Below are 27,357 nucleotides of genomic sequence, written 5' to 3' on the forward strand. Positions count from 1 at the left end.
AATTTTTAATTGATAAATGTTGCTACTCAATGAATGAATATCTTGAAGACCAAGAAAATGACTTTACAAACTAACCTCCAAAATTTTCTGTCTTCGTTTGTTTCAGCTTTTATTATACTTTACCATCTATAGCACTAGTTATATATTGTTACTGAGATACAAATTACTATAAACCATTTATGTGGGAAGAAACTGTAAGTTTGCTGTTATTTATTATAGACAATTTCATTTTGAACATTCTATATTTTAATTTCTGTGTATGACAATTCCAATTGTAGACAATTTCATTTTATATATTCTATATTGTTAATTTCTACATATGACAAGTCCAATATTGTTTGTATGATGACACGGATGCTAGATAAATAAATAAATAAGACATTTAGTGACAAATTGGTCCCCCTTGTATGCTGCACCTTTGGAATTGCCAATTTCAAATAAAATGCAAAATAAATTTGTTCTAAATGGTTCCAAACAATCAAAAATTGGTGTCTAAATTTACTATAAGTGCAAATCGAGCAAATTACTTAAGATAAAGCAGAAACAGTATATTTCATTGATACTAAAATTAGGAAAGTGCTCAGTACTGTATAATACACATGTTGTATTTTCTATTTATTTCAAAACTGGGAACAAATGTGGATTTAACTTCATTAATATATGATATAACAGTAAAGATGCTACCTGGGGAAGATAAAAATGTTTTGTTATGAAGGTTACAGTCTTATGATTAGAAGCAGCAAATTCTTGTACTTTTTAAAAAAATTATTATACTATGCAGTCTTTAAATTAAGAATAGAATAGAATATTTTTATTAGCCTTTCAGTATTTTTCATACAATTGGCTTCATCAAAGTTTACAGAGGGTTTTAGTTTCAGAATGATATTCAAATAGTTACAGAAAGGGGAGAAAAGGAACTAAAGACCTTTTCTTCAGCATTATGTAAAACAATGTTTTATACAGTAATTAAATACACACATAAGAAAAGAATCACAGTAAATAACTAGCTTATATAATATCAAAACATTTTCTTCATAACTTAGGTAAAACATATATTTTGATGATTAGTTTCTAAGAATTCTTCAGTTGTATAGAGTTCGTTGTTTTTTAGCCAGGTTTGCAATGTATTCTTATATTTATTTAGTGGTACTGTACGAGCTGAGCATTGTAACTTATTGAAAAATTTTATGCTTAAGTACTTATAGTTATTATGGACTACAGCAAGTCTTGTGGAAGGCAAGTCCAGCAGGTGACTGTTTCTTGTACTGTGTGCATGCACATCACATCTCATGATCAATTTTTTCAGATTTTCTCTGGCATATATTAAACTGTTATATATGTACATGCTTGGCACTGTCATTACACCAAGAGATTTAAAATAATTTCTGCAGGACTCTCTGAGTGCTAACCCTTCCATGCAACTGTGCTTTCTTCTGCCATCTGAAAATACATTCAGCCCCTAGGGAGTTACCCCAAAGCAATATTCCATATTGCAGTTGGGAATGAAAAAAAGCATAGTACAAGTGGAGTAGCAATTGCTTGCTCACACTGTTTCTTAATTTATGCAATAAGAAAAGTACTCATGCTAGTTTACTACATAGAAAATTGGTGTGTCCTTCCCATGAGAGCTTTTGGTCTATGATTAGTCCAAGTAATTTCACTGTTTTGTTTTCATTTTTAGTTACTTTGAGATTAATTATTATTTCTTCTGTTTTTGTTTGATTTATGTACAGCTGGTTAGCCTGACACCAGTAATTAGCCATTTGCATCATTTCTCTATTTTTGTCCAGTACACTCTGAAAGTCCTCTCCTGCACTTATTAAAGTCATATTGTCAGCATATAGTATGTTCTTACACGGTATGTAATTCAAGAAGTCATTAACATAGACAATGAACAGATGTGGACATAAAACACCAATAGTGTTCTTCAGCCCCCATCACATATTATGTATGATTCCAAAGGTAGTGACAGATTCTAAGAAAAAGTGGATGTAAATTTATCCTGGATCCTAATAAAAATAGCATAATTGCTTTCAGTTACTGTTACTGTGAATACTAATCTGTAGTTGTCACTTTTTTCTTAAAAATAATTTTTGTTGTCTTTTTAGGTAAGGAAAGAAATTGTTGATCTTACGGAAACAGAAGGAATTGACATTCTTGGTAACATGATGGAGGCAAGCTCACTGTCCATAAACGCTAACTTGTACGGTGATCTGCATAACCTTGGTCATGTTATGATGGGTTTCTGCCATGATCCTGATGCAAGACATCTGGTAAGTGTAATGAATGTAGCTGAAGGAATGTGACACATGGAAATAGAACATACAACAAATGTCAATCAGTATACACTAAAAGTAAAATAAAATCAATTTATAATTTCTCAGAACCTTTCATCTTCACATTTTTATACAGTGTTCATGTAGTGCATGTAGAGCTCAGTTGGCAGACATAGGGTTCTGTATTATGGTGGAAAAGTGAAACAAGAGTTAAAACACATTCTGTAGCAGTGATGACACCTGTAATGGCAATATCGAGATAAGTTAAAAAAGGAAGAGTAATAATTACTGACATATAGACAAGTGCACATCCTGTCAGCTGTGATTAAACATAACTATGCTAATCTGACATAAAGGTAATCCAATAAACTTAGTTCATCTCCAAATTTGTCTAATTGAAGTATGGAAATGAGGAAAATGAGTCCATATGATATCTGTCTTTCCTCAAAAGTGAGATATAGTACCTGTGAACAGCTTTTTGAGTTATTGAAAGTGTGAAATGTTACTTAACAATAACAAAATATGAGGCATGTAGTGACAGAGATAACTTGGGGGCAAATACTACATCATGCTTTGAAACTATCTTTTTAGCACGGAAAGGAATTTTACTACTTTCTCAAAACTTTCAGAGTGATCTTCAAATGTATAAAGCATTTTTATTTATTGAATTACAATTACATGAATTAGTAACAAGCTTTCCAGTTTAATAAAAAATCTCTATCAACCACAAGAGCTTTTTCTCACAGAAATGTCGCCATTATTTTTGCAACTGCCAACATAAAATTTTAATATCTGCCAATATGGAGGCAAATGCATTTTCTATTAATAGAAGTGCTATGTTTAGAAAAATTACTCCTTCAGTCTGATTGATACTATGAACACCAGCATTAACATGTTTGTATGCTTCATGGCACTATTTAACATAATAATTTGAATATTTTCTGACTATACTTATATCCCCAATAGTTGTAAAATATCAGATAATAGCATAGTAGCACTTTGTTGTTAATAGTAATATTGAAATGTATTCTGTCAGTCATTGTTTTGTACTCAGAGGTTTTGAACATAACTTCCCATTTTCATTTTCTAATTTATATTTTTCTTATTAAGAAGTTACTATTTCCTGAAATCATTTTACTTTTGTTGCAGGAAACATTTGGTGTTGTTGCTGATCCAGCAACAAGTATGAGGGATCCTATTTTCTACCGATGGCATGCTTTTGTAGATGGAGTCTTCCAGGCACATAAGAGTGTTCTGCCAAGATACAGTGTCGAGCAGGTACTGTTGAACATCTTTAATATTCATATATTCAAAGTTTTTTTCCATATGTTAGTAATTTATAGTAGCATCTGCTTTCAACATTCAGTTAGTATCAGTCCTGACAGTTGAATTCTCTCAAACTTGATGGGCTCATTATTGAAACACAGGTACCTAACTACAAAGAGAAATGTTCATTCTATGAAACAAATGCCATTTACAACAAAATACTGTGGAAATCTGAAAATCATCAGACTTGTGCAAAAAGGTTTACAACGTATCAGAATGAACTTTTTCAACTCCCTCCCATAAGACATCAAAATGTTCATAAATGTAATGCCATTGTTTAAGAAGGAAATGACAAAACCTTCTTGTATGTCATTTATTCACTTGCTATATATTTAACTTAATCCATGATCCACTCACATTAATGTGACCACCAGCTATTTTCTACATCAGTGTGCAATAACCAATCACAGGAGGCAGATGGAAGCACTAGCAGTGGAGGCCATATAAAGCATGTTATGGGATGTTAAAAAAGGTGCAGTCTTTGTCGTATTATGGAAACAGAGTGATTTATCTGACATCCAAAGGGCAGATCATTGGCATTCAGGACAAAGGTGGAAGCATTTTCGAAACAACTGAGTTTGTAAACTGTTCATGCGCTACCTCGGTTAAAGTGTACTGTACATGGCAAAATGGTATTATCCACAACAGAACCCATGGTAACTACGATGCACCATGGGCCATAGATGACATGTGAGCTATGGCTGCATAGATGTGTATGGGCAAATAGATGTACAGTGTTGACCAACTGACCACCCAAATGAACCAGTGGGCTACCAGCCATGTCTCCTCAGTGATTGTCCAGCGAATGTCGCCACGTATTGGCCTCTGCAGCAGGTTCACGATTATGCACCCAGGCTGACTGCTGTTTATCAATAAAGGCTAGAATTTGCACACCAATACCAGAACTGGACTTCCACTGAGTGGTGGTGTTTTCAGACAAATTGCATTATATGCTCCACTGGACTGAAAGCAAACACCCTGCAATAATCATTGGAAGAAACGAGTTGGGAGCATTACGGTCTGGGAAATGCATTTGTGACATTTTCTAGGGCACAAAAAATCAAACCAAGTATCCATCTATTCTCGCAGTTTATTTATCCTTGGTACAGTGGCACCTACCAGCAGGACAATGCAACATGTAACACAGCTTGCAGTGTACGTGCACGGTTTCAAGAGCACGAGGATGAGTTTACCATACTCCACTGGCCACCAAACTCCCTGGATTTAAACGTAGTCCCAAGCCTATGGGACCACCTTGATCAGGCTGTTTGTGCCATGGATCTGCAACGAACAAATCTAGAGCAGGTGGCCAGGGCACTGGAGTCAACATGACTCCACATCCCTGTCTATACTTTCCAGAACCTCATTGACTCTCTTCGAACATGTCTTGCATTGATACATGCTGCAAAAGATGGTTATTCAGGCTTCTGGCAGGTGGTCGCATTAATGTGACAGAATCAAACAATGGAATGTCCAGGATGGAATGTAACAATATTAGAGAAGGAAAGCTGCTACTCACCATATAGCAGAGATGCTGAGTCACGATAGGCACAGCAAAAAGATTCACACAATTATAGCTTTCGGCCATTGTTGCCTTTATCAAAAATGACACACATATTCAATAACACACACACACACACACACAATGACACACATATACAATAACACACACACACACACACACACACACACACACACACACACACACTCATGCAAATGCAACTCTCTCACACAACTGCAGTCTCAGACAACTGAAACTATATTGCAAGCAGCAGCACCACTGCATGATAGGAGTGGCGACTGGGTGGGAGAAAGGAAGAGCTTGAGTGGGGAGGGGGAGGGATAGTACGGTGGGGGTGGTGGACAGTGAAGTGCTGCAGTTTAAACAGAAGGCCAGGGTGAGGTGGAGAAGGGGGGGGGGGGTGGAGTAGCGGAAAGGAGAGAGATAAAATGAAATAAAAAGTCTGGGTGTGGTGGTGAAATGACAGCTGTGTAACATTGGAATGGGAATAGGGAGGGGGCTAGATGTGTGAGGACAGTGACTAAGTTTAAGACCAGGAGAGTTACGGGAACATAAGATGTATTGCAGGGAAAGTTCCCACCTGCACAATTCAGATAGGCTGGTGTTGGTAGGAAGGATCCATCTGGCACAGGCTGTGAAGCAGTCATTGAAATGAAGGATATGATGTTTGGCAGTGTGCTCAGAAACAGGGTGGTCCAATTGTTTCTTGGCTACAGTTTGTTGGTGGCTATTCATGCAGACAGACAGCTTGTTGGTTGTCATTTCTACATAGAATGCAGCACAGAGGTTGCAGCTTAGCTTGTAAATCACGTGACTGGTTTCACAGTTAGCTCTGCCTTTGATGGGATAGGTGATGTTAGTGATTGGACTGGAGTAGGAGGTGGTAGGAGGATGTATGGGACAGGTCTTGCATCGAGGTCTGTTACAGGGGTATGAGCCATGAGGTAAGGTATCGGGTGTGGGGTTTGTGTAAGGATGGACGAGTATATTTTGTAGTTTCAGTGGATGGCAGAATGCCACTGTAGGAGAAGTGAGAAAGATAGTGAGCGGGATATTTCTCATTTCAGGGCACGACAAGAGGTAATTGGAACCCTGGCAGAGAATGTAATTCAGTTGCTCCAGTCCTGGGTCGTCCTGAGTTATGATGGGAATGCTCCTCTGTGACCGGACTGTGGGACTTTGGGAGGTGATGGGTGACTGGAAAGATAAGGCATGGCCAATTTGTTTTTGTACAAGATTGGGAGGATAATTACAGTGAGTGAAGGCTTCAGTGAGACCCTCGGTATATTCCGGGAGGGACTGCTCATCACTGCAGATGCGATAACCACAGTTGGCTAGACTGTATGGAAGGGACTTCTTGGTTTGGAATGGGTGGCAGCTGTCGAAGTGGAGGTATTGCTGGTGGTTAGTAGGTTTGATATAGATGATTCAGATTCAGATTCTTTATTAGTCATTCAGCATTGTTACATGCAATAGACTTCGTCAGTTCACTTAACCTATTAATTTTACAAAAAAAAATTTTACATATTTAAGTTGATATTGGGCATTTCTAAAAATTCTTCTAATGAATAGAATGGATTAGTTAACAAGAGGTTATGAACATTGTCTTTAAATAATTTGTCAGGCTTGATTGACCCATTTTTAGACAATTTGGTATATATTTTAATTGCCATATACTTATGACTATTGTTAGTTTTAGCTAATCTATTTTGTGGCAACAGCAGAGAAGTACACGTTCTTGTATAGTAGCCATGTCTTTCATTTGTTACACTTAAATTAGGTAGTTCAGCAAGTATGTAGTTAACACTGTCAAGAATATATAAATTAATTACTGTTAAAATTCTATATTTAGTGAACAATGGTTTACAATGTGTTCTATTATCTACCTTAGCCATTACTCTGATTGCTTTCTTCTGGATCACCATAATTTCATTTATTTTTCTGCTGTTTCCCCAGAGTATTAACCCATACCTTAAAACGGATTGAAAAAAGGCAAAGTACGCTGACCTTACATACTCGAATGTCACACAACACATCAGTCTCTTCAACAAATATATAACTCTTGACAACCTAACCACTATGTGATCAACATGAGAGTTCCATGTTAGGCTGTTGTCAAGTACAATACCTAAAAACTTTGCCTTTTGTTTTTCTATTTTTGTAGTCTTTGATAGACTGAACCACATATTCTGGGTCTTTTCCTCATTTAATAGCAGACCATTGGCATTAAACCATGATGTTGCATTTTCTTTTGCCAATTTCATATCACTTACAAGTTTATCAAGTACATGGTTTACAGATAGAAAAGCTGTGTCATCTGCATACATATATGTCTTTACATCTATATTTCCTGGTAAGTCATTTATGTGTACAAGGAAAAGAAGTGGTCCTAATTTAGATCCCTGTGGCACTCCATGTTGAACCTCGAGTATGTTTGACAGATGACTTCCTGAACCCACCACCTGGTTCCTTTTATTGAGGTATGATTTGATGAGTTTTAAACTTTTATCACTATTCCATAGTACTCAAGTTTAGAGAGCAGAAGTGAGTGGTCAACACAGTCAAAAGCTTTGCTCAGATCACATAAGGTTACCTGTGCGTGCGCATGGTCCTCAAATGCTGCTAGAATGTCTCTGACTAAGAGCTCTATGGCATGTATAGCTGACCTTCCTTTTCTGTAACCAAACTGTGATGCACTTAACATACCATTTAGTTCTAGGTACTCATACATCTGCTTATACATTATGCCTTCAAAGACTTTTCCTAGTACTGGAATTACTGAAATTGGTCTGTAGTTTGCAGGATCTGATTTGACACCCTTCTTAAAGACTGGAGTTACCTTGGATAGTTTGAGAGGATCAGGAAAAAACCCTTCTATGAGACACAGGTTTATAGAATATGTTAATGGTGCTGCAATGTAATGTATGATTTCTTTCAATAGATTGTTTGACATATTAAAAATATCTGTACTGTATGAATTTTTCATTTCTTTGACTATTTTAAGAACTTCATGTTGGCATACCTCTTTGAAGTGTTTCAATGATGATCCGGCCCTATTATGATTTAGGTTTGCTCTCTTCAGATAATCTATACATGTTACATTGGGTTTACTGATCAGCTTTTTGACATCATCAGCACAGCTTACAAAATATTTATTGAATGTATCTGCTGGTATTGGGACTGTCTTCTCGAAGTTTCTGACTTCACCTTTAACAGTATTAATTACTGACCATTCTGTTTTGCATTGGTTTTTACTATTTTTTATGAAATTTGTGTTGTATCTTAGTTTTGCTAATTGCAGCTCTTTCTTATACAGTTTCTTAGTGATTTTTTCGAGATCCTTAATTTCATTAGAATTGTTTACTTTGGCAAGGCGCTTCAACAGCAGTAGCTTATTTTTTAGATTCTCCAGTTCTTTGGTGTACCAAAATTTACTTTTTCTTGTTTTATGGTATTTCTTTTGAACAAGATGGGCTTTTAAAATACCTGTTAAGTAATTGTGGAATGTTTCATAAACTGTTTGGGCACTGGAATCACAGTTTTGAAATAATTTGTCCCAGTTTGTTATGCTCAACTGGTGTGTTAGTTTTATGAGATTGTGTTTTGTTAATATTAAGGTATTAGATTTTGTTAACTTTTGTCCAGCCTTGCTCTCATCCCCTTTTATAAAATGTCTTAACTTTACTGTTAACATGGAGTGGTCTGAGAAAACAAACTCCTTTACCTTGGTGGAGTACATATCACGAGCACAGTTGACAAAAGCATTATCCAAGCACGCTTGTAGTCTTGTTGGTTCTGAATTTACATGATGGAAGTTGTGCTGCCTTAGCATATTCAGTAACTTATTTACACTGGGTTTGTTACATGTTACATCAAAGCTTGAATTAAAGTCTCCCCCAATTCCAGTTACATACTGTTTCCATTTCGTTATGTAGCAGAGTACACTGTCTAAATTATCTAAAAAAGTTTTATCATCTGAGTCAGGGGAATGGTAGATACATACTATGATAAGTTTCATTATATCACATATGATCCCGGTAATTTCAAAGTGTTTCTCTACACATGCCCAACTAAGATCTAGTTCTCTACACTCTATTTCATTTGAAACATAGATAACAGTACCACCATTACGGTACTGAGATCTGCAAAAACTGTTTCCATATTTATAACCTTCTGGTACATAGTATTGTATTTGTTCTGGTTTAAGCCAATGTTCTGATAGACATAAGAAAGAATACTTATTCTGTGGCAATGACTCATCCAGAATTTCAACTTTATTTTCAAGACCCTGAATGTTTAAAAATAGGATGTTGTTGTGACTTATCTGTGAGTTAGCAGGCTGGTTTTTCACATTTTTATTTTCTTCTTTCCTTGAAACCATAAAAAATTATCACTGAATGACACAGATGTATTTTTCCTTTGGCTCCTCCTTAAGCATTGCTGTGTTGCTGCTCCAGTCGTTGTTGGTTCTGTTACTGCTGCTGCTTCTGCTGATAATGATGGTGCTGCTGCTGTTTCACTTATTTCTGGTGTTTGTTGTTCCATAACTGCTGTGCCTTTCTGTGAATTATTAACATTTGGAGTGTTCACTTGCATTAATAAAATTTCCCATTTGTCTTGGAGAGGTGTAGCTTCACTGATAGCAGATTTCACATTGGATTCTACAGGATACACACACTTCCTGTCCATGAGAGGTATGACTTTTCTATCATCACACTGCACATTTGAGATTTTATTTACAAGTTCTAAAATTTTGGTTACTATTACGTTTTTTCCAAGTACATTTAGATGGGAACCATGTGTTGTGTGAAATCTTTTCCCTAAATTGCTGATGTTCACAAATGTTACATTTTCAAACCGCTTGCAAATATTTTGCATCTCTTTATTTGCTGTTTCAATTTCTTTATTTACACAGGACCATTCTATCAAGTCGTAACGGTGTGGCACTGAAAAAACAATAACATTTGTTCCTCTCAGCTCATACAGTTTTCTTTTTAGCGAGATTAAGAGATCGTTTTTTTCGTTCCTAGCTATGTCAAATTGATCCCGCCAGGAAGATGGAAAAGTCCTTTTTGCTCAATGAGGAAATTTTTTCTTGACTCATTGACGTAGCAGCACTGAATTTTGCTCCCAGTTTTATTGTATAGTTAAAACTAAAATTCGGACTACTTGTACGCCGAAATTCAGCGGCTGTATTTTGTCCTTGGCTGTCAGAATACAGTTCAATTTTACCAGTACTTGCTGTTCCGAGATTTCCTGTATCCTGCCTATCTTTGCAGTAAGCGAAGTCTTGTTTGGCACTATTTATTGTGTCTTTTTTGCTAACACATGTCGATATTGTCTCAGTAGAGCAGCTTAGCGGTGGAAGATTTTTCGTGAGCACTTTCGCATATGATCTTTTACTTAACTGCTGCTGAAATATTCCATGTTTTACCTTATTCACAAAGTTGTTTGGTTTTCCACATGGTACACTCGTACTGTTAACTTCACTTTCACAATCCGTAGTCGAAAGAGCTTGAAAGTAATTTTCGTTCACTATATTTATGTTTATTTCGCCGTTTTCTGTATCTTGTATTATCTGTTTCCATCTTTTGTACTTCACTTCCGTCCAATTCTCCGACATATTCGTACTTTCATGGCGCGAGTTTTTCATGTTCCGTTCACTTTTTTCTTCTTTAAGTTTCTTGATATCCATCTTCAAGGAACTGATAATAAATTGTAAACTAGACACCCGTTCACTGAGCTTTGTAATTTCATCCTTACAACTGTCACAATTTTTCTTTTTCATGGCAAAATTCACACTTTTTCTTGGACACGTACAACGAATTTTTACATTAGCCGCCATCTTGTGGAGGTACTGATGTAGCCATCTCTGAGGTGGATGTCAACATCTAGGAAGGTGGCTTGTTGGATTGAGTAAGACCAGGTGAAGCAAATGGGGGAGATGTTTTTGAGGTTCTGGAGTAATGTGGATAGGGTGTCCTGACCTTTGCTCCAGATAGCAAAGACGTCATCAATGAATCTGAACTAGGTGAGGGGTTTAGGGTTCTGGGTTTTTAGGGAAGATTCCTCTAGATGGCCCATGAATAGGTTGTCGTAGGATGGTGCGATGCAGGTGCCCATAGCCATACCCCGGATTTGTTTGTAGGTAATGCCTTCAAAGGAAAAGTAAGTGGGTGAGGATATAGTTGGTCATGGCGACTAGGAAAGAGGTTGTTGGTTTGGAATCCATAGGGCGTTTGGAAAGGTGGTGTTCAATAGCATGAAGGCCATGGACATTAGGAATGTTAGTGTACAGGGGGGTGGTATCAGTAGTGACGAGCAGGACACCATGTGGTAAAGGGACAGAAAGTGTGGAGATTCAGTGGAGAAAATGGTTGGTATCTTTTATATAGGAGGGTAGGTTCTGGGTAAAAGGTTGAAGGTGTTGGTCCACGAGAGCAGAGATTCTCTCCGTGGGGGCACAGTAACTGGCCACAATGGGGCATCCTGTGTGGTTTGGTTTGTAGACTTTAGGAAGCATGTAGAAGGTAGAAGTGTGTGGAGTGGTAGGGGTGAGTTTGGAGATGGACCCCGGGGAGAGCTTCTCTGATCCACCACCACTGCCCCCAAACCACCCCCTGTTAAGTTTCCAGAATTTTTTAACCTTGAACCTTGCCTCACCATCCTTCCCCAAATCCCTCAACATGCAAACAGAAAGAACTGCAGTCCATCATTTAAAAACTGATCCTGACCTTATAATCCTACCTACCACTGTTGTCTCGAACTGCAAGGATTACCTGGTGGAAGGACTCGGTCAGCTGTCAGATACTTCCACCTACAAACCTTGCTACAGTGACCCCATTCCAGTAATCCAGCAGGATCTCTGGTCACTACTCAGATCCTTAGGCCCATCCCAGAACAAATCCGGGGTACGGCTACGGGCACCTGCATCGCACCATCCTAGGACAACCTATTCCTGGACCAACTGGAGGAATCCTTCCTAAAAAGCCACAATCCTAAACCCCTCACCTGGTTCAGATTCATTGATGACATCTTTGCTGTCTGGAGCAAAGGTCAGGACACCCTATCCACATTACTCCAGAACCTCAAAAACTTCTCCCCCATTTGCTTCACCTGGTCTTGGGCTACATCAGTACTTCCATCAATATCAAACCTACTCACCACCAGCTATATCTCCACTTCGACACCTGTCACCCATTCCTTACCAAGAAATCCCTTCCGTACAGCCTAGCCACCTGTGGTCATCACATCTGCAGTGATGAGCAGTCCCTCTCGGAATATACCGAGGGTCTCACTGAAGCCTTCACTCTCTGTAATTATACTCTCAACCTTGTACAAAAGCATATTGGCTATACTTTATCTTTCCAGTCTCCCGCGACCTCCCAAAGTCCCACCGTTTGGTCACAGAGGAGCATTCCCCTTGTAACTCAGTACCACCCAGTACTGGAGCAACTGAATTACATTCTCTGCCAGGGTTTCGATTACCTCTCATCGTGCCCTGAAATGAGAAATGTCCAACCCACTATCCTTCCCCCATCTGCAGTGGTCCTACAGTGGTAGTCCGCCTTCCACTGAACCTACGCAATTACTTGTCCATCCTTACACAACCCCTGCTCCTAATGCCTTATCTCATGGTTCATACCCTTGTAATAGACCTAGATGCCAGACCTCTCCCATACATCCTCCTACCACCACCTACTCCAGTCCAGTCACTAACATCTCTTATCCCATCAAAGGCAGGGCTACCTGTGAAGACCGTCATGTGATTTACAAGCGAAGCCCAACCGCTGTGCTGCATTCTGTGTAGGCATGACAACCAACAAGCTGTCTGTCTGCATGAATGGCCACCAACAAACTGTGACCAAGAAACAATTGGACCACCCTGTTGCTGAACGCGCTGCCATATGATCCTTCCCATCAACACCAGCATTTCTGAATTGCAAAGGTGGGAGCTTTTCCTGCAATATGTCATATGTTCCCATAACTCTCCTGGCCTCAACCTTCATTAGTCATTGTCCTCCCCATCCAGCCCCTCGCTGTTCCCATTCCAGCACTACACAGCTGTCATTTCACCACCACACCCAGTCTTTTTATTTCTTTTTATCCCTCTCCTTTCTGCTACTCCCCCCCCCCCCCCCTCGTCTAAACTGCATCACATCTCTGTCCGCCACATCCACCATACTATCCCTCCCACTCCCCACCCCAGCCTCCTCCATACACCCACCCAGTTGCCACTCCCATCATGCACTGGTGCTGCTGCTTGCAGGTGTGGTTTCAGTTGCCTGAGACTGCAGACGTGTGAGCGAGTTGCATTTGTGTGTGTGTGTGTGTGTGTGTGTGTGTGTGTGTGTGTCTGTGTCTATTGTTGACAAAGGCATTAATGGCCAAAAGCTATAATTGTGTGAATCTTTTTGTTGTGCCTGTTGCAAATCAGCACCTCCGCTTTATGGTGAGTTGCAACTTTACTTCTCTGATAATGTGACAGAATAGTGTATGAGCATAGTACACTCAAGATCTGTTTGGAATGGCATTGTATCTGTCTGACATGTTACACTGTAATCTTTCATACAGTTAATTTTATAAGATATATTATTTTTTGCAGTCTCTTGGTGTCATTATTCATAATTGTGCAATCACATTAACCTCCTATGTCTCTTTGCTTGGATTAGTGTGCTTTTATTATGTAAACTTGACTCATAGCATAATGCAGCATTTACTGTCTAATCAACAACACATATATAACTAAATTAAAGTAAACAAATATTTAAGCACAGTTTAGCTATTGTAACAGTTAAAAATTTTTATGATATACAGCTCAGTTTTGATGGAATTCGGGTTACTGGAGTGGAGGTTGCAACACAGAATCTACCGAATATACCAAGTAATGAATTTGTCACATATTGGCAACAAAATGATATCGATTTGTCAAGAGGATTGGATTTTGCACCAAGAGGCCCAGTGTTTGTTCGATTTACACATTTGCAACATGCACCATTTGTAACTAGAATTACGGTGAGTATTTTATTACTCATATGCTTTGTTGATGGTAAGCTGTATATATCAAATTTTATATTGATTCTGACATTTCTTCATTCATTAATTCTGCAAATCAGTACATACCCATGGGTTGATCATTTATAAAAAAGTTATTTACTCCTATTTCTTATTCATAGCAAAATATGCTGTATTTCAGAATAGTTTAAAAAGAGATATCTGAATGAAACACACCTGGCTCTCAAGAGAACAATGTGTGATGCCTTCAGTGACTAGCATAGCAGAATATTGTCATATGATCTTTCACAAAACCCAAAGAAATTCTGATCATATATGAAAGCTGTTAGTGGCACCAAAGTTAGTGTCCAGTCCTTAGTGAATGAGACAAGAACTGAAACTGAGGGTAGCAAAGTAAAAGCTGAAATGCTTAACTCCATTTTCAAATGTTCCCTTACAAAGGAAAACCCAGGATTCCGAAAACATTGATCATGTGAAACCCAACTCACACACACAACTTTTTTTTTTTTTTTTTAAGGCACCCAAGTCGATGCAGTATTTATTGTATTCTGATAGGCATTTGACTCAGTAACACACCTGTGCTTATTGTCAAAAGTATGCTCATATGGGGTATGAAGTGAAATTTGTGGCTGGACTGAGGACTTTTTGATAGGGAGGACACAGCATATTATTATGGCTGGAGAGCCATCGTCAGATGTAGAAGTAACTTCATGTGTGCCTCAGGAAGTGCGTTGGGACCCTTGCTGTTCACTTTGTTTATCAATGACCTTGCAGACAATATTAGTAGTAACCTCAGACTTTTTGCAGATGATGCAGTTATCTATGATGAAGCACTGTCTGAAAGAAGCTTCATAAATATTCAGTTACACCTTGATAAGATTTCAAAGTGGTGCAAAGATTTGCAACTTGCTTTAAATGTTCAGAAATGTAAAATTGTGCATTTTACAAAATGGAAAAATGTAATATCCTATGACTATAGTATCAGTGAATCACTATTAGAATCAGCCAACTCATACAAATACCGGGGTGTAACGTTTGTAGGGCTATCAAATGGGAGGATCACATAGGCTTAGGCATGGGTAAAGCAAATGGTAGACTTTGGTTTATTGGCAGAATATTGGGGAAGTTCAATCCGTCTACAAAGGGGATTGCTTACAGATCACTTGTGTGACTGGTTCTAGAATATTGCTCAAGTGTGTGGGAGCCATATCAAATACGACCAACAGGAGATGTTGAATGTATACAGAGAAAGGCAGCATGAATGGTCACAGATTTGTTTGATCCATGGCAGAGTGGCACAGAGATACTGAAGGAACTGAACTGGAAAAATCTTGAAAATAGACTTAAACTATCCCAAGAAAGTGTGTTAACAAAGTTTCAAGAACCACCTTTAAATGGTGACTCTTGGAATATACTACAGTCCCCTATGTATCACTCACATAGGGCTCGTGAGGATAAGAGTAGAATAATTACTGCACATACCGAGGCAGTTAAACAATCATTCTTCCCACGTTCCATACATGAATGGAATGGGAAGAAACCAAAATGACTGGTACGATGGGTCTTGCTCTCTGCCATGCACATCATGGAAGTTTGTAGAGTATAGACATAGATGTAGATGTTAATGCAAACTAGGCAATGCCATGAGGCAGTATTCATTAGCATATTTACCACACATTTCTTAAAGTGCATTCAGGGGGATATGAGATCACTGCAACAGCTCCTAGGCTAAAACCATTTTCAAATGTTTGGTGTCAGTAACAGGAAATACAATTAAGATTTTATTAGAAACATAGGTCAAGCATTTGTTTGGCTTTCAACATTGTGAAATTCTATAGTGCTCTTGAATCATTCCTCACAAACAACTGTGGTGCCTTATGTGGAGTCCTGCATTATTTTGTTCTATAAAATGAGGCATAAACTCCCTTGTCACAAATCTGTGAGGTAGCTAAAGATTATCCAAAAGTTGTACACAAATCAGACTGCTTTATATGAGTTAAAGGATAGGAAATGGAGGTAGGACTGAGCGAGATAGGGTTATAGCCTATCTGAAATGATATCCAATTTGTACGCACAGCAAACAATAAAGGAAAATAAGAGGAGATGAAATAAACTGAGGTTTGTTAATCACTTTGTAATTCTGCCAGTGAAAGCAAAGGACTTGGAGGATAAGTTGAACAGAATTGATAGTGACTTGGAAGTGGTTCTAAGATTAACTTCAATAAAACTAAAACAAGAGTGTTAGAGTGTGGTCATATTAAATTAGGTAATGCTGGGGGAATTAGATTGTAACTGAGGCACCAGATGTAGTATACAAATTTGGAAAAATAACTGGCAGTAGCAAAATAAACATGATATCAAATGCAGACTGATAATAGCAAGAAAAGCTCTTCTGAAATGGATGATTGTGTTATTATCAGATATAAGTTTAAGTGTTAGGAAGTCCTTTGTGAAAGTTCGTGTGGAGTGTAGCTTCTTATGGTAACAAAATGTGGGCAATAAGTAGTACAGTCAAGAAGAGAACAGAAGATTTTAAAATGTGGTGCTACAGAAGAATGGTGAAGGTCATATTGGTAGGTCTACTTCTATATCTACATACATACTCTGTCACCTCATCTTTGTTTTATATATATATTTTTTCCCACGTGGAATGTTTCCTTCTATTATAATGATACATACATACTCTATAAGACATCATACAGTGTTTGGTGGGAGTGGGGGACCATGTACCAATTCTAGTCATGCCCGTTCCTGTTCCACTTTCAAATGAAGAGAGGGGAAAAATGGCTGTCTGTATGCCTCCATACATACTCAAATATATCTTCTCTTTTCTTCAAAGCCCTTATGTGAGATATTCGCTGGTGGCAGTAGAACCATTCTGCAGTCAGTCTCAAATGCTGGTTCTGTAAACTTCCTCAATAATGTTTCGCAAAAAGAACATCATCTTCCCTCCAGGGTTCCCGTTTGACTCAACACTACATTGATATTCCATCTGGTCCTGGTGACCTATTTGTTTTCAACTCTTTCATTTGCTTCTCAACATCAGGGAACCTTATTTCTATGTTCTCTGTACAGGAGTCCGTGCGATTGTCAAGTGATAGTATGTATGTACGATCCTTCTATGTGAATGATTTTTTAAACTGAAATTTAAAAATTCAGATTTCCTTTTGCTGTCTTCTACTGCAATACTAGACTGGTTGATGAGTGTCTGAATATAAGCCTTCAATTTGCTTAGTAATTTTGTATACGATCAGAATTTTCTTGTATTCTCAGCCATGCTTTTTGCTAATTTGATGGTGGAAGTTGTATGCTTAATGCATCAAGTTTTTATAAATGTTGTAGGAAAGTTATTGTAGAATGCAAATATTCTTGCAAAATATAAATACTTTAGGATTAGAGGAGACCACTCACCAAAAAGTAGAACTGTTGAGTTGTCGATAGACGCACACAAAAGAAAGAAAACTTGTCAGCTTTCAGAGTTATCATTTGACAAGCAAGAGTAAACTACACAAACACTGACACACATGCATACACAGGTCCATGTCCCTGCATGATGTTAGCTAGACTAGAGTAGACCAGCCAGCACCATGCAGGGGCATAGACATGTGTTTGTCTGTGTGTGTGTGTGTGTGTGTGTGTGTGTGTGTGTGCGTGTGTGTGTGTGTGTGTGTGTGTGTGTGTTTTAATATAGTTCGTTAAAGGATAACTCCAAAAGGTAGCAAGATTTTTTTTAATTTAATTTTTTTTTTTTTTTTTGACCACTCGACAGTGTCTGTTCATTGTCTAAGTGGGTTTGTAACAACTTATTTGCTCTTTCTAACCTAGAAAATCCCCTAGCCTTCTTGATGGACTTATTAACTTTAGTAACCAATGTTGTTATGATGAATCATCATCAATAATCCCTGTCTCGATACTGAACTGTCAATAAGGTCAGCCCTGTTTATAGTTACAAGATTTAAAATATTTCATTGCATGTGGTTTTTTGAACTACCTGCTCAAGACAGGGAATGTGTTCAGAACTGTTTCATAGGTCTGTGTGTCTGTACCACCTGCAACAAATCCACAGACATCACAGTCTTTACTAGGTAGGTTAAAGTCATCCCCAACTAACATTGCACGATCAGGGTATTTTCACACTGCTAACTGTAGAGTTTCTTTGAATTATTCTACAGCTGTTACAGTGGAATCGGCAGTCCTTAAAAAAACATAGGATGATTAACTGGAGTCCACCTAGACTGGTCACTTGCATCCATGCAACTTTGTGGTCAGACTCAATTTTGACCTCAACAGATGTAATAGTTTTGTCAACTGCAATGAACATTCCCTCCTTCTATGATGACTAACCTGTCTTTTCAGTGTATTTTACATCCCTTGTTGAGTATTTCAGAGCTTTGTACTTAAGGATTCAGAGACACAGCAGTGAGTAATAATAAGACAACATTGTTGACTGATCTGAAGTAATTCATGTCTCACTCATTAAACTGTCAACAGTCAGTAATTAACAGTGGAATGAAGTATAGTCTGGCATTATTGTTTCAAGTTGAGAGTGACAGATTTCCTGAAGTGCAGAAACTGATGAAGAGGTGTTTAACTAATTGAGGAGAATAGACTCACATGGTAGACTAGCATGGAGAGCTGTGTTAAACAACAATAAATATGCTTTCAGTGTGATGTTGAACCTTAAATAAAAAGTAAGAATAGGATGTTGCTGATTCTGTTGCCCTCTGGTATTTCATTAAGTTCTTGTTCACCCATGAAAATGATGTGTGAAATGGGATTTATTTGCCTCCCAATGTTCAGTTTTCAAAGTGTTTGATTTGTTGTACTTAAGAAAAGCCAAGTTTAAAGTGGAACATAGTTAAGTTTATTTTTTATTTTTATTTTTTAAGAAAAAGGATGACAGTTCTTATATTATTTTGTGCACATTAATTCAAAATCTTTTATAATTAAAACAGTTTGTTATGCAGGGCACAGGCCAAATGAATAAAAGAGAGCTCATTAAAAAAGAAATTGCTTCACATTAGTTTTACACCCATTATTGCAATGTAATTCACTTATATGACACAATTGTATTATTCAGATTGTAAAATGGCCTTTCCAGTATGTTGGGAAGAAAGAGTAACACTTTTTTCACTAATTAAGTTATAGAGTATTCTTTTCAAGTGAATCAAGCTCCAAGTTAAATGTATTCCAGCCTTTCAGTTTGCTATAAATGCCTAATCCCATATACTGTCCTATCTGCAAATGAAGTTTTAAATAGTCTAAATTAAACATTAGAAAGTCCAGGTTGGAGTATCAACAATTATGAAAAGAATAGATTGCTACTCACTGTAAAGATGACACATTGAGCTGCAGAGTGGTTCAACAGAAAGACTGTTATACACTGAGTTTTTGACCAAAGTCTTCTTCATAATGGAAACACGCACACATCCACACGAGCAAGCACATCTCACACGCACATGACCAATGTCCCTGGTTGCTCTGACAGGCCTGTGTCAAATAAAGCAGCAACCTGTAATAAATAGTCTGTGAGAAGTTTGACATCTCCTCAAAGTCACATGCTATAATTATGCTTGAAATAACATTTTCCAGTGTGCAATAGTTCTTAAGCAAGAAAATATAAACTTCTAAATGTACACAGGAGGAATTTTTGATATTTTTAAATACTGGTCATAATAAATCTCTTTACTAGACAAGACATGCTTGTGGTCATCTGTAGCAGCCTTGTGGTGTTAGATGAATGTTTCCAGACAGTTATCCTGTATCAAATAACTGAATTTAAGTAACTGTGATACTCTATATGTGGCTTCCAATTTAAAATTTTGTCCATTTGAGACTTAAAAACTTCATATGGCTTGCTTCTGCCATTTTCTGACCAATTAAAGTTACTTTTATTATATTTTTTTCCATGAAATATTTACTGGTTTGAGCTGAAGGTTGTCTTTCTGACCTATGACATGTACACCCCCCCCCCCCCTCTCCTCCCCTCCAATGCACTACAGTAAGCACAAGTCAATCAGGTCCATTAAACCATGCTGGACTTTTTGAGGACCCTCTGTCCTTTGCTGCATCCATGCAATGAAAAGACTTCTTTGACTGCTGCCATATGGCATAGAATCAACTCAAAGTCAGTGATGAACTTCATCTGACGTAATTAATGTCTACATTCAACTGTATCCCTGCCCCACACCAAGTTATCTGCAGATAACTTTCCAATTTCTAAACCCAGTTTCTTCCCAAGATCTATTCCCAATAAGGCCACCCTCACAATTGTAGAAAGAATTGTTGTACATTACTTCTAAACAGAACATGGCCTGACCACTTTTTCTGCAGCCAAGGCTCCACTATTGTCAGTAAGGGCTGTAAGTGATGGGGCACTCTGCTGAGGTAAATCCACTTACAGGCCATGTTGCAGTGATCTTATTTCAGAATTACATGACCTCCACTCACTTCTCAAACACACACACACACAACGTTGTTGTCTGCCAGTGTTGCAGCTCGACTGTGTCAAGTAGTAATGTTAGGGAAAAAGGGGGGCAGGATGGGGGCTGGAGAGAAAGGAGATAGAAGAAGAAAATTTCTCTCTGGAATTTATCTGCTTTCTCACTCTTCCAATCCCCAGACATGCTCTTATTATATGCTTCCTAAGATCCAAAACACAATCACCCATGTTACCACACTGATCACCAGTGCCCGAGGTCTTGTCATCTCTCCCAAAGCCCAATTAAACACTGAACCCACAACTCCTTCCTGGTAACCATAACCAACTACATCCTTTACCATTCCTACTTTGAAGATATCACAAGGAGATCTACATCACTGCCGTGAACACTTAGAGGGAACCATTCTATGAAATTCTGTTCATGGGCCATCTTTAGGATCTTTGGCAACCACCCACAGTGTTAACACATTCATGTGCTTCAGACTCCCTGATGATCTGAGCCCATGGCAGAAAATCTCTATTATCATTCCTCCAGAACCTCAAAATCTTCTCTCTCATTCGTTTTCCTTCTCCTCAGGTCAACAAGCCACCTTCCTGAATGATGACCTCGACTCACTCGTAGCTCCACAAGCATCTTTGTTCACATCAAACTTAATAATTACCAGTCACTTCCCTTCTTCAACAGTTACCAATTGTTTTGCTTCAAGAACTCCCTCCCACTGTGCCTGCCCACCCATGAGCACTACATCAAGAGAGTCAAGAAACCCTTCTCCCAGTATGCTGAAGGTTTTTCCAAGGCCTTCACAAATTGAAACTACCATTTCATCTAAGACCAGTAACAGTTCTCTTGTGTTCTATCTCTACACACATCCAATACTCCTTGCACTTTGTGCTGACTGGCCACTGAGGGTAGTACCTTCCTCAGTCAATATCACTTGGGACTGGAACAACAGAATCTCATTCTTCTCTAGGACTTTTACTACCTTTTGTAATCCTCTGGAATAAGAAACCTCTGCACCACCCAGCTCCTTCTAAACTAATATTCCATTGCCTGCCAGATCAGTGCATTCTAGAAATTTCATGGGTGGAGACACTGTAACCTATTGTTTATTCCTGCAACCCCTGTGGCCATACCACCTCTAAACTTTAGCCTCCACCAGCATATCACATGATCTTTTGTAATCCTCTCCCTTCTTGTTCATCTCTTTTTTAACCTTCCACAACCTAACCCTCTCTCTTTCCTGTGGAAAGAACTATTAGATCTAAATTCATGGAAATGTGTAACTTTTACTTCTAAAGGTATCAGTAGCACTACACATCTTACCTCCTAAGGTAAGTATCCACAAGAAATTATGTCTAATTATATTACAAGTCATTATTTGCATATGACACTTCTTCAGTTTATTTTATTAATGTTTCTAGGTTGATAACACTGGTGGTCCAAGAATAGGCACAGCGAGAATTTTCATGGCACCAAAGTTTGATGAGAGGGGACTTCCAATGTTGCTACGTGATCAAAGAACTCTCTTCATTGAAATTGATAAATTCTTTGTCCAGTGTAAGTCTCTCTACTACTTTTATGGAAATTTTCATGGAATATGCTTCATATTTGTTGAACATTATTGATACTATTATTTATTTTTTGTGGTTATACTTTTCTACACAAAATCTTCCCCTTACCTAAATTTCTATGAAATTAATACTGGGGAAGACACAGCAGTGAGTAATAATAAGACAACATTGTTGACTGATCTGAAGTAATTCATGTCTCACTCATTAAACTGTCAACAGTCAGTAATTAACAGTGGAATGAAGTATAGTCTGGCATTATTGTTTCTCTAGATATTCCATGAGAACTTTGATTAAATAGAGTTCATTAATCATGTTCAGTTCATTAATCATGTTCAGTTCATTAATCGTGTTCAGCAGTATTCCTGCTACATAACTTTGTTCAGCAGATCAAAAGTTCAGATTCCAAACAACATTGTATATTACTGGCTCTAGTCTAAATAGTGTTAACACTTAACCCTCAGTCATAATACACCAAAAGATGAGGCTAGTGTAAACAGAGACTGAAGGCAGTACAACCCGCATTACATAAAAGTATTGTATGTGACAAACCCACAGACAGATGAGACAAATAATAATAATAAGTACCATAAATAAATAAAAAATAAAAATCAGTACCTGTAAATTGGGGTAGTGTGCATGATTGATTAAAAAAAGATGCGAGAATTCAAAGAAAACAAATTGTAGGTATAGAACGTAAAAGATATGAAAGTCAGATTCATATAACAGGAAAACAGTACCGGTACTTAATATACACACAGTAAGCTATTGCAATATGTGTAATTTATGTACATTAAACATAGAAAGATTAAATCAAAATTAACCCATAGGTACTCAAACAACTCATATTTATATATATTTTTTGTGTTATTGCTCTTTTTTAGATCAAGTTATATGCAAAGGTACACCATATTTTATAGATGATAACACGCAATGGACTACAAGACACACCTTAATTTTTAACCATTTTTTAATAACATTTTTACCATATTTATTATTAGACTGCAAAGTCAGACTAAAAAGAAATTCATAGTTTATAAAACCGAACTGATCTTTAAAATCTCTGGAAATCATCATCTGAACTTTCTTTTGCTTCTTCTTCCTCTCTGTCTTTATCATTGTCCTGTTCTTGTATAAAATGGTCTTCACTGCCATGGAAAACGTTACTTATGACGCACTGACTGAAGGATCTAACAATAATGTCTTCTCTCACTCTTGATCATGACTGTTTTATCCACTGATACATTTATTTGATTGTAGGTCATTTTAAAGCTCTCTTCAGCATGAATTCCTGTTGGGTTTCATCTGCTGTCTATTTGTTCCATTCCTGTCGTCTGCACTCTTTAAATGGTTTATTTACTGAGAGGTAGCAAATGTGAAGTAAGTCCTGCCAGAATAACAGTAAGCTCTGTATTTCCCTGTCTCAATTTCTCTTTCACAGAATTTTTGAAATGACTACTAAGTTGATCTAGCACAAGAAGAGATCTTTTCTTCAATAAAGCATCTTTCATTACCTCTCACACTGTTAATCCATAATTTCATACCAGCCTTGTCCATCCAACCCTTATCATGTACTTGAGCAACAACACCTGGCAGAATTTCAGAAGGTTTTGGGATTGTTTTGTGCTTGAAAATTATGACTGTATTAAGTTTAGTACCATCAGCACAACATGTAAAGACAATAGTGTAGTGTATTTTTTCATACCCACTTGTTTTTATAATTACAGTTTTAGTATCTTTCATGGAAACAGTTCTGTTACTTGGCACAGCAAATATCAGGGGAGATCTGTTCATATTTGCCATTGGGCTTAGTTCCAAACTGGTTTTCTTTCGATGTTGAATAATAAAGCACTGGAAAGATAATATTTTCTATTCATACATACTCTTGTGGCATTTTCTGAAGTATTTTGGTTTTGGTTTGCATGCTAATTCCATGATTTTTCATTATCTCTGGAACTCGGCAGACACGTGTATGAAGCTCTTGCTAAGTTAAGTGATTAATATTGAAATAAGAGCTAATTTAGTTAATATTACATTTTAGACTAGTGTATAACCATCTTCTCTAGGCATATATACTTCTTCTCTAGGCTATCTATTGAAGGTTTCGCTCTTATGAACAAATTTAGATCGAAAAGGAAGTATTTCATAAAAGACCGCTAGTTGCTAGTTATGTTTACGTTTTTTAGGCATAAATTTCACGCAAGTGTAGATTTTCGTTTTGACTAGTGTTATTGCTTCAAAGTCAAATTAATTCACTTTGGTCATACAGAGTTTAGGCAGTTAAAACTTTTGGAAGTAAGTTTAAAATTTGTTTACATTAGTGTTTATTTACGGATTAGTAGGCTACGAAACTGCTGTGGTCTTCTGCCAACTTATTCTCTGCTTTTGTGTTAAGTTTGCCTATCAAACCATGTGTGACAAATTTCTTGGTTGCTGTAGAAATTTGAAAGACGGGTTGTTCTGTGTAGACTGTAAGTTATGGTTTCATTGGGGCGGATGTAGTGGTGAGGAAACGAGGGTAGAAAATGAGACTCTTCCATGGCAATGTAGATTATGTAGAAAGGACAGAAAATTCGCTGAACAGGAGGCAAAAATTTGTGCCCTTAAGGCTGAATTAGAAAATGTGAACTTGGAATTATGTAGGTTAAGGGAGGAAAAAGATTCTGGGAACTGGGAAAAGGCAGCAAGCAAAGGGAGAAAAAGGGAAACACTTGAAAAAACTCCAGAAATTCAATTAGTAAATTAGTTTGGCTTGCTATTTGAAGTGGAGGAAGGGCCTCATCCAGATGTAGTTGAAAGTAGGTTGAAGCAGAATATTAGCATAAAGAAAAAAAGACAGGTCGGGAACAAATCAGAATAGGAAAAGAAGAATTCTGCTTGTAGGCAGCAGTCATGGGAAGGGTGTGGGCTAGCTGCTTCAGGAGAAATTAGGTGCAGGGTACCAGATCACAAGTTTTGTGGAACCAAGTGTTAGCCTTAGCCAGTTAACAGAAAACTTAGGTCAGCTATGCAGGGACTTTGAGAAGGAAGATCAGGTAATTATAGTTGGGGGAGCAGGAAACAGCCTGGCTATGAATCCAAGATACAGTATTAGGAGTGACCTGGATAAAATAGGAGCAGAAACTGAGCACATAAATGTGGGGTTTGTGGAGGTCTTTCAGCACCATGATCAGCCCTGGGTAAACACTGCTGTAAGGCATGTTAACACTGAGCAGAACGGGATGCTCCAGACCCTGGCAAAATCTCACATAAGTGTTGTTCCAGTATATGCTATTGGTAGGTGGGGATACACTACACATGGCCTGCACCTGAATGGGATGGGGAAAAATAAGTTAGCTTCTTTATTAGCAGAAACTGTAAGGGGATCCACAGTCACACAAGGGGCGATCCCTGTGGTTAATGGGTCCAGGCAGACAGGTTTTTTAGGTTAAAGCCAAAGTCCAGACAGATGACAATCAAGATAAATAGAATAAAAGAAACTTCATGTACAATAAAGAGGGGTAAAGTTAAGGGCAGTATCAACTTATCAGGGCAATATCAGGGAAATAAAAAAATAAAGCAGATGAGCTATTAGTGTGTTTATATGATCTCAAAGATGAGAATGAGATTGACACACTCTGTCTGTCTGAACACCAAGTAACTGTGGGCATGGATAGTGTCAGTATAAGTGGGTATAATTTAGCATCTTACACTTGTAGATCTAGGATGGATAAAGGAGGAGTTGCCATTTTCATAAAACAAGGGTATAAATGCAAAACTCTAGAAGTAAGCAAATTTTGTGTTGATCAGCACATTGAGGTTTGTGCATGTGAACTTCAGCTAGGTAATGTAGTACTGATATTAGTAACAGTGTACATGTCCCCATTAGGAGACTGGGAGCTGTTCATAAAAAAGTTTGACTCCTTATTGTGCTGTCTTCCAGACAAAAAGGAGAAGTTATTAATCTGTGGTGATTTCAATGTAAACTTTCTAAGTAATCCTGATAGGAAAAGTGAACTAGAAGTGTTATTAACAATATATAACTTAGAATCAGTAACCAATATCCCTACACATATAGCTCAGGACAGTAGCACGTTAACAGATAATGTATTTGTACAGAAAGAGGATGTAGAACAAACATATGCTTTCCCTGTGGGAAATGGATTGTCAGACCCTGATGCATAACTGATTAACTTACAAAACCTAACAGGATGTACAGTTCAGAAACCTTTAAGTAAAAGTGTGAGGTCACTCAACCGGGTATTGATAGAGCACTTCAGAAAAAGCTTCAGAAACGTTAATTGGGGAGATGTATATAATGAGCCAAATGCTAATGACAAATGAAACATATTTCTTGATACATTTATATCCCTCTTTGAACATTGGTTCCCAAAGAGAATTAGTAAATGTAACACCACACACTTTTCAAGAAACCTTGGGTTACTAAAGGTATTAAAGTGCCTTCAGAAAAAAAAAGAAAACTGTATGAGACAAGAACTAGTAAAGATCCAGAAGTAGTTTTACACTATAAAAATTATTGTAACATACTGAGAAAAGTTGTAAGGTAATCAAGAAATATGTAGGTTAGAGAAGAAATTAACAACACTGGCAATAAAACAAAATCAGTATGGAATGCTGTTAGAAGGGAGACAGAAAAAGTAGCCACTAGGGTAGGTAGTATTACTATTAAAGAGAACAAGACCATCTTAACCAACAGTACACAAGTAGCTAATGTATTTAACAACCATTTATTAAGTGCAGGAGAAAAAATTGGTGAGAACAGTTTAAAAGAAAAAGTCAGGCAGTGCATGGAAGAGTCTGTTTTGAAAAACTTTAGTAAGATTAAGTTTCATCTTATAACCTCTTGTGAAATAAATAAAATTATTAAATCTATGAAAAGTAAATGTTCTGTTGGAGAAGATGACGTCTCTTAAGATATTAAAACAATGTGGAGCAATTACAGCTGATGTTCTGAGTCACATATGTAACGCATCACTGACTCAAGGTATTTTCCCAGACAGGGTAAAATATGCCATTGTCAGGCCTCTCTACAAAAAGGGGGACGCCACAGATGTCAATAATTATCGGCCAGTATCCTTGCTTACAGCATTTTCAAGAATCTTTGAGAAAATAATGTACTCAAGAGTGGTTAGCCATCTCAACAGTAATGGGATACTTAGTAAATCAGAGTTCGGATTTCAAAAATGCTGTTCCACTGAGACTGCAAA

The 27,357-nt window shown here is 37.6% G+C and overlaps 1 protein-coding gene across 1 annotated transcript in view; it reads left to right on the forward strand.

The window, feature by feature from the left end:
- The window catches only part of LOC124544930 (phenoloxidase 2-like), a 105,079-nt gene that overhangs the window by 69,911 nt on the left and 7,811 nt on the right, over positions 1 to 27,357 (forward strand). Inside the window, exons 8-11 of the mRNA XM_047123676.1 lie at positions 2,109 to 2,273; positions 3,426 to 3,554; positions 13,942 to 14,139; positions 22,004 to 22,139. Coding sequence (XP_046979632.1) covers positions 2,109 to 2,273; positions 3,426 to 3,554; positions 13,942 to 14,139; positions 22,004 to 22,139 — 628 coding nt within the window. The remainder of the gene's footprint in view (positions 1 to 2,108; positions 2,274 to 3,425; positions 3,555 to 13,941; positions 14,140 to 22,003; positions 22,140 to 27,357) is intronic.

This window comes from Schistocerca americana, chromosome 8, assembly GCF_021461395.2.
Source record: "Schistocerca americana isolate TAMUIC-IGC-003095 chromosome 8, iqSchAmer2.1, whole genome shotgun sequence".
In the NCBI taxonomy this organism is placed as follows: Eukaryota; Metazoa; Arthropoda; class Insecta; order Orthoptera; family Acrididae; genus Schistocerca; species Schistocerca americana.